Source organism: Typopeltis vanoorti, chromosome 9 (assembly GCF_054136105.1).
Source record: "Typopeltis vanoorti isolate ZY-2024b chromosome 9, IOZ_Tvanoo_1.0, whole genome shotgun sequence".
NCBI lineage: Eukaryota > Metazoa > Arthropoda > Arachnida > Uropygi > Thelyphonidae > Typopeltis > Typopeltis vanoorti.
In genome coordinates this window covers 94,360,838-94,373,959 of record NC_143557.1, presented here as the reverse complement: position 1 = coordinate 94,373,959, position 13,122 = coordinate 94,360,838, and the positions used below count along the sequence as shown (strand labels likewise).

The 13,122-nt window shown below is 32.8% G+C and overlaps 1 protein-coding gene across 3 annotated transcripts in view; it reads right to left on the bottom strand.

Moving 5' to 3' along the window:
- LOC150103262 (FH1/FH2 domain-containing protein 3-like) overlaps window positions 1-13,122 on the bottom strand; it is a 469,484-nt gene that overhangs the window by 29,806 nt on the left and 426,556 nt on the right. For all 3 annotated transcript variants that reach the window (XM_090397848.1, XM_090397849.1, XM_090397847.1), the window contains 4 exons: window positions 12,722-12,837; window positions 11,855-11,929; window positions 6,693-6,885; window positions 632-776 (listed from right to left, as the gene is read on the bottom strand). In XM_090397848.1, the coding sequence (XP_090253974.1) occupies window positions 632-776; window positions 6,693-6,885; window positions 11,855-11,929; window positions 12,722-12,837 (529 nt within the window). The remainder of the gene's footprint in view (window positions 1-631; window positions 777-6,692; window positions 6,886-11,854; window positions 11,930-12,721; window positions 12,838-13,122) is intronic.

The window sequence follows — 13,122 nt, the reverse complement described above, 5'->3', positions numbered from 1 at the left end:
AGCACTACAAAGTCAAATTAATCATGAAATATTTGAAGTAATAATACAAGCATTTAGTAGCTAACATAAGCATATGGCTACAAGAGAAGAGACTCATTAAGGTCTGAGCAGTTTATGAGCATTTGAATAAACTGCAAGGAACTATATTTTATGAAAGTAGTCAACATTAAAATTATTACAACATGCATTAATGTGTTTTTGATTTACCAAATATCAGTAGAAAATACCACATTCCCAGTAAATTTTTAAAGCGGTTTTTGCTCCATTTACCAATAAACTGGTATACCAGTTTACTAGTATTGCAATTCCTAATAGCAATATAGCCCTCAACCTTCTCAAAAGATGCATGTATGTAAAAATAGAGATAGGTTTCTTATATATTTGATGAAACTAGAATGTGAAAATTTGGCTTTACTGTTCTCTCACAAATTTCAATATCATCACCACGAACTAACATTAAGTTTTTAATAATATAAACCACAATTCTGTTGGTTTTATAGCTTATATTTCTTTTTGTGCATTTAAAATACAGTCATAATGATATGATGTATACATTTGAAATAAAAACATTTACTTTTGTCCCTAAATGTTCTGAATTATGAATCTTATAAAAAATGGGAATGCTTACTACCTGGTGCTATTTTCTGCCTTCCACGAAAGCCTGGAACAGTGCCCCATTTCTGTATTTTCTGTTCATCTCCATCTAATGTTCCATTACCTAAAAGTTGCCTTAGTTCATGATCTGCTTGCTGTTCCTTTGTCCTAAACCTTTCCATCTGTAAAATTATGATTTATGTTATGGCACTTGCTAATCATTTGTAATTTAAACAATCCAATACAGTAGTTCCCCCTTATCCACTGGGGGATACATTTCAAGACCCCCCCCCCCACAAATACCTGAAACCGCAGATAGTACCAAACCCTATATATATATATATAGTATGTTTTTTCTATACATACATACCTACCTATGATGAAGTTAAATTTATAAATTAGGCACAGTAAGAGATTAACAACAATAACTAATAATTAAATAGAATTATAACAACATACTATAATAAAAGTTATACGAATGTGAATGGAATCTTAGACCTCAGCATACATTTTTTTATTATTTATTTAGTTATTTATATTAATATTAATTTATATTAAGTTGAGAACTTTCACCTTTTCACTTAAGTACTTAACAGCTTCTCTTTGGCATATCCGAAATGCCAGCATCACTACTCTCGTGCTTTAGGGCCATTATTAAGTAAAATAAGGGTTACTTGAACACAAGCACTGCTATAGTTGATCTGATAACTAAGAACTACTCAGAATGACACACAATTTAAAACTTATGAATTATTTTTGGAATTTTCCATTTAATATTTTTGGACAATTACTAAGTGACTAACGGGCAGGTAGCATATACAGTACAGCATGGATATGCTGAACAAAGGGATGATTCCTGTCCCAAGCGGGACGGCATGAGATTTCATCATGTCACTCAGAACGGCATGCAATTTAAAACTTATAAATTATTTATTACTAAATCCTCGGCATCCCTTGACCTGAGAGCATATGAGAATACAATCCTTAGGGATGCCAAGGATTGTATTCTCATATGCTCTCAGGTCAACTTATGAAACTTTCATAGTTTCTACAAACATTCGGCTTTGAAATAATGTTGGATCTAGTATCCACTTTGCCTATAATTATAAATTGTTTATTTCTGGAATTTTCCATTTAATATTTTTGAACTGGGGTTGACTACAGATAACTGAAACCACGGATAGTGAACCAGCAAATAAAGGGGGCAGTCTACGATACTATTAAAAATTTGTTTCATCTGTTAAAATTTATGACTCATATTCCATCTCATCCCTTTATTTTTAACACAGTTTTAATTCAGCACAATAAGTAAAGTAGTCAATTCACCATGATTTCTTATTATACAGCTTTTATTACCATTGTTCACGAGAGAGAGAGAGAGAGAACGAACGAACTTAGGCCTGAACTTCACAAGATCATTAACAAGATAGTTTTATATCAGTTTTTTAATTTATATTTAATCTAAGAAAATTTCTCTTTTGAGAGTAACATTTACTCAAGTCTTCTCTAGCAGAAGCACATATCAGATTGAAAAGCCACTTCAACCTTTAAAATGACTGAAGAGATAAGTTTTTATGTATTTTTTTTAAATATGCATATTTCCTATGAAAGGTGTAATCCTAATGTACATTAGTATCATTGGTAAATTAGAGATAATGCTGAAAGCCTTCTCTAGAGGCCAAAGATGGAACAGTTTTAAGCCACTTTGGGATATATAGATTTAATGAGGACAAGAATCAATGCTGATTTTGCAAGAATTGCTATGCATAGAGCAGAGTATAGAAGCTTTGGCTCACGTTACTCAGTGTCATTATAAAATACTGCACACTTGGATATGTGTGCAATGCAACAGTGAAGGTTATAGAACAAAAGTTGGATAACAGCAGTGAATGGATCAAGGAAGCCTGATCTTGTAGTAAAGAGAGGAGATGAGTTAAGTCGTTATTGATGTACAAGTTGTGGGTACTGGGGGCGGCCACTCACTATTCTCCATCATGAGAAAGCTGCCTACTATGGCTGATTTCAAGATACTCTCTGCATGCCTTGCAGGGCACAATGATAGAATGGAGGACATCGGAAAAATGAGTTCATGAATCCCAAGGGCTAAAGCTGGATGTACAGGATACTGTTGAGGACTTAAGTCACTTCGGGACCCACACACATGGGAACATAGTATGTAGCACTGTTTTCATTCAAAGTTACAAAAATAAAATAAAATCTTCAATAAGTAGTGATAGAAAAGAGGGATGAGGGTGTAGGTGCTACACAGAGCTGCATTTTATATTAAGGCAGCATGATAGTGGGACAGGAAGATATTTAGTAATTCATAAGCTGTGGGAAATGGAATGTACATCAGGTTTCAGGAGCTGAAGGATTGCATTGTTTTAAGGCAATATTTGATGTCTATACACAGAGTTAGGCAGAAGTTCTCCCAATGAGTAAGCAAACATCATATATAAATACAGGTAATCCTTGTATAACGCAGATGTTAGGTCCCATAGAAATGCCGTGTTATAGAAATAGCATTATGTGAGATTCAAATCACACAGAAAAAGTAGGGTTATGTTCCAAAATTTTTTTTATTATATAAACAAAAATGGCATATCCAACAAAAATATTTTTTAAACTTTAATTCAAGTAATTCATGCAACTTAAGGAAACATAAACTATGAAACAATTACATAGTATAAAATCATAAGCTGTACATAAACTTCATTGCACATAATGCATAAATTTTAGCATTTATGCTAAAATTTAGTTTTTTATTTTGCCTAAAATTATGCTAAAATTTTAGGCAAAATAAAATAAAGTGCATATTGTAATCATCATTGCTGTCTTCAAAAATAACATTTTGTAGATGTTCTTTATTTACAAGTGGCCAGATATCGTCATCACTTAAAATCTCTTGGACATCTGGTCTGAACTATAACCACCTTCTTCAATGATTTTTAAAAGTTCTCCTGGGTATTTCTGGGCAGTTTCTACGTCTGCTGATGATGATTCGCCCTGGATTTGAAGATTATGCAAAGAAAACTGCTTTTTAAAGTTTTCGAACCAACCCTCACTGGCACAAAATCCATGCTGAGAGCTTTCTTAAGAATCTTGATCAAGTTCTTTTAAATATTTATAAACTTTGAGAGCTTTTTATTTAATAAGATTTTCATCCAAAGGAATTTTCTTTTGAGTGCAATGAAATCTATCATCTTCTATCCAAATCATTAGAGATTTCTCCATTTTTTCCATTAGAATATAGCGTACACAAGCAATGCACTTTGCACTTACTGCTGCCCCAGCAATAACACTTTCTCGGATTTTATGTTCGTTTTGTTTGATTGTTCAAATTGTTGATTCATTTAAATTCAAAGTCCTTGCAACAACTCCTAGTTTTTCTCCATTTTTCAACCGATCCTAGATTTTAATTTTTTCTTTGAGAGAAATGAATTTTCTTTTCAATGTTGGTTTTTTTCCTTCATTGCAGTTGAAATAAATTTTTTTACATAAAAAAAGCATTACATATTAATTATGTGTCTGCACAGTTAGCTTAGTGGCTATGCGCTTCGCAACTATATGCCTGGGCAATTGAACCTAGGAGTGTCCTAGGTTCAATTCCCGTTGATGATGTAAGGAGCTTAAGGATCTTTCTCAGACATAGCCAAGTTAGCCAGTCTTGGGCTTGGACCGACAGCAGGGTTTTTTCCACCAGTTTATCTGGGTTTTTCATCCCGCAAGCAGGCAAACTAGCCCTGTGAACACACGGGCTACAGTCATAGGATATAGTTGAAAGTTTATTTTTCACTTGGTTAGACTATAATAAATTTAGTTTAATTCTTTATCCAAGTGTGAGCAAACAAAGTTTGCACCTGAAAATATCTTCAGAACTGGGGTAAGGTAGTACAACAACGGGCAACTCGCAGCAAAGGTGGAGGGAGCAAGCTAACATCACTCCTAGGCCTTTCCCTTAATGCATAACATTATATCCACAAGGAGATATGTTTTGCATTATGGGAGACACTGAGATAGGAGTGATGTTAGCTTGCTCCACCTTTGCTACGAGTTGCCCAGTGCTGTACTACCTTACCCCAGTCCTGAAGATATTTTCAGGCGCAAACTTTGTTTGCTCACACTTAGATAAAGGATTAAACTAAATTTATCATAGGATATAGCATGGCAAGGAAGGCAACAGGAAACCACCTTGCTCATAGTTCATTTCCCTAGATGGTGGCATATATATATAGCTTCCCCCTAAACAGCCGAAAGGCTATAACCACAACAACATTAATTATGTATGTAACTCACCAGAAAATAAAGTGCTCAGCTTGAAATTAACACACTTATTATTTTTAATGGGCTTTCCTGGCAGAAAACGAAGACAATTATCAAGAATCAACACTTTATACAATAAACAATTGACGTATATGCATAGTAAAGAGTATTTCCGTTAATATAAATTCACTGCTTATAATAACATGCACGATATGGGCAGACACAAATTTAACGAAGATGAAATTTGGTTTTTAAGTCGTGCGGTGAAAATTATATGAAAAAATAAAGGGTTACTACAATTTGTAGACGTGTTATATCAAAACCGCATTGAACAAGGGTTACTACAATTTGTAGACTGTTATATCGAAACCACGTTGTATAAGTACCACATTATACGAGAGTTACCTGTATTCATTTTTTTCACGTCTTCATGTCTTTTTCATTAAAAGAAAAATAGATATAATCAATACTGCCTTTTAACTGAATCTGTACAACACTTGAAATTTACAAAATAGCATTATATTATTTGTATAAAATATAACTTAAATATAATAATAAATAAAAATATTCATTTATGATAATCACAAAGTAATAAAACATTTTGCGTTATAATTAAATATAAAATTATTGTATTCCTTTTAAGGTATGGTCTAAATAATTAGTAATATAACATATTTTTATGAGCAGCTTAATCACTATCAGTAAGAAAATCATGAAAGGAATCACACATGGGAAGATTTCACTGATTGCTCTCCTCCTTCTATAAAGTCTCTTAAAATTAGACAAATTAAGAACTGAGAAAGAAAGAAAGAAAGGATTATTTGTCATAAATAAATACATGTGTCAGTCTCCTGAAAGGCACAATTTTTATAAGTTGTTTACTGTGATCTCCCTGGATCTGTAATATGTAGCTTCTTGCGTATGCCACTAATTATTAGAAATTGTTTTGCTCTGTTTTATTATATGAATTTTTTAAACTAAACACTTTCTGAGTAGTTCAGCCTATTTTCTCATTAAATTTTTATTTTTTAATTAAGTATAATTCATTAATAATCTCAATTTTATGTTAATAAAAATTACATTTTAAATAAATTTTTGCCAGCAAAATTTGCCACCAATGATTTAAAATAAATGTATATATACAGTTTACTCTTACCATAGTGGACTACCAAAAGGTCTTGATTAGAACAAGTAAGGTAGTTCTAAAGTAAATTAACTATAGCAAGCTATCCCTGTTGTCCCTACAATCTGCTATACAAAAGTTGACTGTAGTATTTCATCATTTAGAAAAGTAATCTGCATTCATCATCTATAATTTGTTTATAAATAATGACATAATAGTTGATGATTTTTGTTGATAGCGTTATTTGTGATGAACCTAGCAGAAAAGTCAAATCAAATATGACTTTTTATTCCTACTTAGGAACAACTTAAATGCAAGTTCTGTGCCACAAGGATGAAACCAGAAATAATTATGGTAAACTGTTAAGTTTAAATTATAAGGTTACAATTATTTAACATTTTTACATCTAGATATAAGGAAGTATTAGTAATTTAGTTCTGTGCAATTACTACACTTTTTTAGTAAGTTTTAGGCTGTTTTTGAGTACAGTCAATTCTCATTATAGCAAGCACCACCACTACAGTGAATTCACTCACTATAACAAACTGCCAAAGATCCCAGCTGAAGTCCCACAGTGAGTGCTGTGCAACAACAAAAAATTCACTGTAACAAATCTTCCAATGCAACAAACTGTTCCTTTAGTCACTACAAGTTTATTATTGTGAGAGTAAACTGTATAAAGATTGGAGGAGATGGGGGGATAAGAACGTACATCAGTAATCATTTTTCCTCTAGTCTTGTTCCTTTCCCTGTGATTGGCCTTCTTTTCCATTTGTTGTAATACTCTTTCTCTAGTAGTTCTGTATTCTAATGCAAATTCACTAATGATTTTACATATCTGATGTACTTTAAAGTCTTCAATGGAATGTGCTGAGCATCCCAGAAAAACCAGGAATTTGTGGAACCTGTTGATTATTAAAAAAAAAAAAAAAAAAAAAAAAATTCAGTTTTTATGTATATTCCAGAGTAATATTTTCTCTTAAAACTGTGTTTCTATAAACAAATAAATACTAATTAGATTAGTATACTTTATATTACAATTAATATTTCAACATATGATTTGATACATTATTAAATAAACAGCTTTTAGATGATAAAAAATATTTATAAATGACAAATCACATGCTACCTTTCTTGTGTAAATTATACTTAACAAATAAATTATATTCTTGTTTTCATCTTTGAACTAAGTGCAAGCAAAATTTTGCACATGAAGTATCTCTCTCTCTATATATATAGAGGCAGTTGTTATCATATCAGACTTTAATGGTATCCCATAATACACAATTCTTTCAGATGTGCATGCCACAATACATTATGAAAAAAAGTATTGCCTAGACCAGTTATAATGATTACTGAAGTGTAATTTCTTCAAAAAAAAAAAGTCCTGGTAAACTATGAGTGATCTTTTTAAACACAGATCCTAGAGTGATGTAGATCACCCCATGACAATGAGTCTGCATTGATTCCACTTTGTGCTGAGGAATCAATGTTGCAGACAAAAGCACACCACTGTGCTAAACTTGAGCTGTATGTAGCAATAGAAACATGCACCTTAGCAGGAGACAAAAGCTCTTCAACATGTGGGAGTTGGGTTCAAGCCAGTAGCAAGCAGAAACTAGCCTCATTTTTAGGGTAAGCCCCTCTGAAATAACCATTATTGAGATATATACTTTTAACAGGTAAACACAAGAAATGATAATGTTATATTTATACATATTTCAACTTGAAACTAACAAGTCATTCAGTGTAAGAATGGTTGAACAAGGTAGAATGCTAACAATGAATTATTTCAAACGTTATTAGGTTATTATTGCCAGCCTGGTTGGCCGAATGGTTAGCATATCCACTCTCCAGCCAAAAGACTGTGGATTGAAATCCCACCATGGGCATGGATGTTTGTGATTGTCTGTGAAAATACTAGTGGTGGCGGTGACGTGGGCGGTAATTGGCAGTGTAGACGATGATGGTAGTTGTGATTCCTTGTAGTATGTGGATTGAGTGGTGGAGACAGAGAGTTGTAGAGTAGTGCCCCTTCCTCGATGAGTCCTTGGACTCCCAGGAGATGTCACATAATAATAATTATTAAAAGATATTAGTGCTACACGAACATATGTTGTTCTTATTCTGTCAAAAGAATACTACTTTCAGTTGACCAGCATGGTGTGTAGATTTTTCTTAATTTTCTCAGGATATGTTTCTTTCCAGATGCTCTAAGAAGTTTGGTGAATCTTTCATAGTTATCAACTATAGGTGAAATTATGTTGATGTTGTTTGCAATGAATTCAGTAAATTCTGTCCAGTTGCTTTCCTGAGATTCCCTTGGGGTTGGGAAAGCTGTTTATTTTGGGGATTATAAGTCATACACTAATTAGGCAGGGTCTTTGCTGGCTGTGAGGAAAAAGAGGCAGTACTTGATACATCATGGTGAGAGGGGCTCCTTCCATATCAGTGGTGGTAAAACAGAGGTCAGAGGTTGTTTCGGAACTTCATCTTCCAGACTTAATGGTTCTGGGTTGTCATTATTATTGTATCCCCATAGTATACTATGTGAGCTGAAATCACCAAGGATGATGTAAGGATAGACTGGCTGAGGAGATACAGGGCTAGGCTAGTCAAGTAGATGAGGCTTATATACATTGTAGATTGAGAAGTTGTCCAACTGGATACCAACAAAAAAGTCACTTTGTGAATGGTCCAGAGATTTGGAGATTCTTTCCAAATTTGCTTTTGCATAAATCACCAGGCCATGTCTTTCATCAGGTTTATCAGTGAGAAGAATGCAACCAGGAATGGCAATATTTTCTTGTGAAGTGTGGTGAGTTTCTTGTAGGGCAATAACGTTTATTTTGTGCCTGGTAAGAATGTAATATCTATGATTTTGATCTAGTGAATCCCTCAATGGAGCCTCTGTAGCTCAGTCGGTATAGACAAAGCCCTTTGGTCAGAAAGACCTGGGTTTGATTCCTGTGCACGACTTGAGGAACCTTCATCTGGTCTCTTTAAACTAAAGGTGAGTTAGCCAGTCTCATATGGTGGTAGGGTTTTTTTTTTCACCTGGAAACTGGGGATTTTCATCTCCCAGAACAGACAAATTGACCCCATGAACACACGCATCTACAGACATAAGACACACTGGGAGGCATAGGGACAACCACCTTGTCCTCAAGACAGTTGTGGTTGTGAACACAGCTAAGAACCTTAATGGTTCGTGAAAGCTTAAGAAGAATCCCTCAATAAAGAACTGGAGAATATTCAGGCAATTCCCGATGTTCTTGTTTGATGTGTTCATTCATTTTTAAGGCGACTGAAACGATTTGGAGACCGTACTGGACTTTGTGAACATGGCCCTCTGCCTAAGCAACAGATGCAAACCTTGTTGATCCAGGAAACATTCAGGTCAGTACGTCTACTTTGATACTATATGCTCATTTCTTGTAGTGTCCAGGATACCATAGCTGGCATTTGGATCCCAAAAGTGGGGTATCACTTTTGGGATCCAAAGTTGCTACTTCCTAGCTGGGGGGGCAGTGCAGGCTACCATCAAAATTTTCAAAAATGTACATTAGGTGATTGTAAATTACAGTGTGATATGTGCAAACAAATAAATTTATACTGGTGAATAGACAGCAAGATTATAGAACAGTAATTTTTTTTATATAATTTAAGATTTATTTTTCTTTAAGATCTCAAAAAATAAAATAAAATAAACAGGCTACTTGCAATAACATAGAAGCAATTCAGTTTCTTCAATATAATTAAGAAAGTTAAGTAAATTTTTTTAGGAATACTTTTTTATGAAACACATTTCATTTATGTATCATATATATATATATATATATGTGTGTGTGTGTGTGTGTGTGTGTGTCACAGTTAAAGTGATAAATCCAGTTATTATTAATAATTACCAGTTAAAGTGAATAATTTACAAGAATTAATCACTTTAACCGGTTAAAGTGAATAATTCCTAGAGGAGTCTGGTAAATGTAATAAAAATATGTTTATAGGTTTTATATATAGGTTTTCATTTTCAATAGAAATTATAACAGCTTAGGTTAGGTTAGTTTATAATGAAAAAAGTAAGGAAAGTACTTTTTTTTTGCACTCAGTAAAATCAGAAATCATTATGAACTAAGCTAACCTAACCTTTAAGATGAAAAGCCAAATGGCTATTTTTTTTTTTTTCCTGGCGAAGTTAATTAAATTAAGGAGATAAAAATTCCTTATTATTTTCCAGCCAGTATGCGAAACTTTAATAAGGGATTTTTATCCCCTTAATTTAATTAACTTGGCAAGGGAAAAAAAAAAATAGCCGTTTGGCTTTTCATCTTAGTCATATAATATATAATAATATATATGGGCACACCTGTCTGGCATTCATATAGTGAAGGTATGTAAGTTCTTTTCACTTAAACTTTGATATCATCCAGGTCTACCTACTCACTGATGAGACCTCAAAAAAGGTTGAAACCAGTCTGGGTAGTGACCTCTCCTCATAATGTAATGATAGTATTACATCTCCTAGGAGCTGTGTTTTTACATTATGAGAAAATATCAAGGATAGTGAGGGATCTTGCTCCACCTTTGCTTCGAGTTGCCTTGGTGTGGTACTACCAAGTGGTCACTTACGCTTGGATTCGCCAATAGTTCTTCGGCATGAAACTCTTAGATCGTAGTTTTTGATCTTAAAGTTTCGCATACTGGCTGGAAAATAATAAGGTATTTTTATCCCTTTAATTTAACCTAACCTTTATTGGTTGGAAATCATTATAAACTAACCTAACCTAAACTAACCTTTATCAGTTAGAAATCATTATAAACTAACTTAACTTTTATTGGTTAGGTTAGTTTATAATGAAAAAAGTAAGGAAACTACTCTTTTGCATTCAATGAAATCAGAAATCATTATAAATTAACCTAACCTAAACTAACCTGTATATTGCATGTCGAACCAGATTGTAGTCGTAGTTTGTCGTGGACAGATTTATGGGGATGAAAGATAAACGTTGTTTTGGGCCGAGCTTAATAATTGCAGGCAGATAAATGGGGATAATATATAAATGTCGTTGCTGTACCTCTTTCCTCATCAATGGAGAAAAATACTGATCAGTTCCTCTCTGATTTATCTATTATCCCCATTCACTGGCCACAACAACTTTTATTTGTTATCCCCATTTATCTGCCCGCAATCATTAAGCTCGGCCCACAACAACGTTTATCTTTCATCCCCATTAATTTGCCCACGACAAACTACAACTACACTCTGGTTCGACATGCGACATCCAGGTTAGTTCAGGTTAGGTTATAATGATTTCTGATTTCATCAAGTGCAAAAGAAATACTTTCCTTACTTACTAAACTAACCTAACCAATAAAGGTTAGGTTAGTTTAGGTTATAATGATTTCCAATTGATAAAGGTTAGTTTATAATGATTTCTGATTTCATTGAGTGCAAAAGAAGTACTTTCCTTACTTTTTTCATTATAAACTAACCTGACCTAAGCTGTTATAATTTCTATTGAGAATGAAAACCTATAAACATGTTTTATTACATTTACCAGACTCCTCTAGGAATTATTCACTTTAACCAGTAATTATTAATAATAACCGGATTTATCACTTTAACCATAACATATACACAGTAATCTACCATTTATTCAACCACAGCAAGAAGACCATTCTGATAATTAAAAGGTCAAATAGCTGAAGTACAATTGCACAGTGCTGTACCTGAAGTGTGATGACATGTAATGGGGTCAGTAAACTAAAGGAATATTGCTTTGAAGGTTGGATAAATGGTAATTACTATATATATATTAATAAAAGTTATATTTTATAATGAAAACAAAATGTTTTTTAGGATTCAAGAATCACCTGTTGATCATCCTCCTATGAATGATTCCTAAAACAATAATTCGTTCTGCACAATCTGCAAGAAATTCTGACATCCTAAAAACAAAAAAAAATTATGCAATTAATTTTATAAATAAAAAATCAGATAATATATGAATTTAAATATTTTCTGCATAAACATAAAAATATTATAAACACTAATATATATATATATATATATATATATATATAACCTCCAGTGAAAATCCTTTTCAGAAAAAAAATTAGCAAAATTTCTAATTAGGAATTAATTTTTTTTATTTTATATAAAAGCAGTTAAGTGCATTAACAACTTACCAACAATCCTTCCTAGTTATTCAATGTAATGCAGAATAAGAAAGAAATACAGTATTACAAATCATTAATTATTTTTCATATAATTCAATTTAAAAAAAGAAAAAAGGATGCTACAGTCTTATGTTTATGTTATGTAATAATATAGTTTATAGTTTTTTAATTTATCATGCCTTCAGAGAATTTTCAAAGAAATACTAATCATCATTCCGTTTATTGTTAGTAGTATGCAGCCAATGCTCCCTATAGCAAACATATAGGAATAATTTTTAATACCGAATTTCTTTAGAACACCATTGACGCTATGGGATTTTAGATAGGGATTTTTTGGTATTCCTGTTATAATGAGTGGATGAATTGCCTATAATATGTTTCCTATAGTGAGATTGAGATTGGGACTGGCAGGGATTATTTCAACCAAGACAACTAAAGCCATAAAGAAAAAGGTATATTATGTCTGTTATGCTTCTCTGGATTATTCACTGGTTGGTTTTAGAGTACAAAGTGCTATAGTAAAAGTTGACTGTATAATAGCATTACTACAATATTACATACCTGACTTTCATGGTTATTGAGCCATCATGCTTAGCAATTACCTTCAGGTAATCCCAAGAAGCTTTACATTCACTTTCCATCTTAGATAAATTTTTAGCAACTTCATCATAATCAACCTGAAAACAAAATAATTTCAATTTTTACTTCACATAAATGCAACACAGATCATTACACAGAGCAATACTTAGTCTATTATCCTTAAGTTGTAAATCAGCAATTGGAATTGAGGGAGATAGAGGAAGATGGCTTGATGTGAAATCTACCCTATATATATAAAATGATAAGCCTTTTTTGTATAAGGTTTTTCTGTCACATTTTTTTCAAGTTATTTGAAACATTTTGAAACTCAGGGGAGAACTGGCTTACCAGTCCAGAATTCATGAGGATGGGTGCCTGTGGGT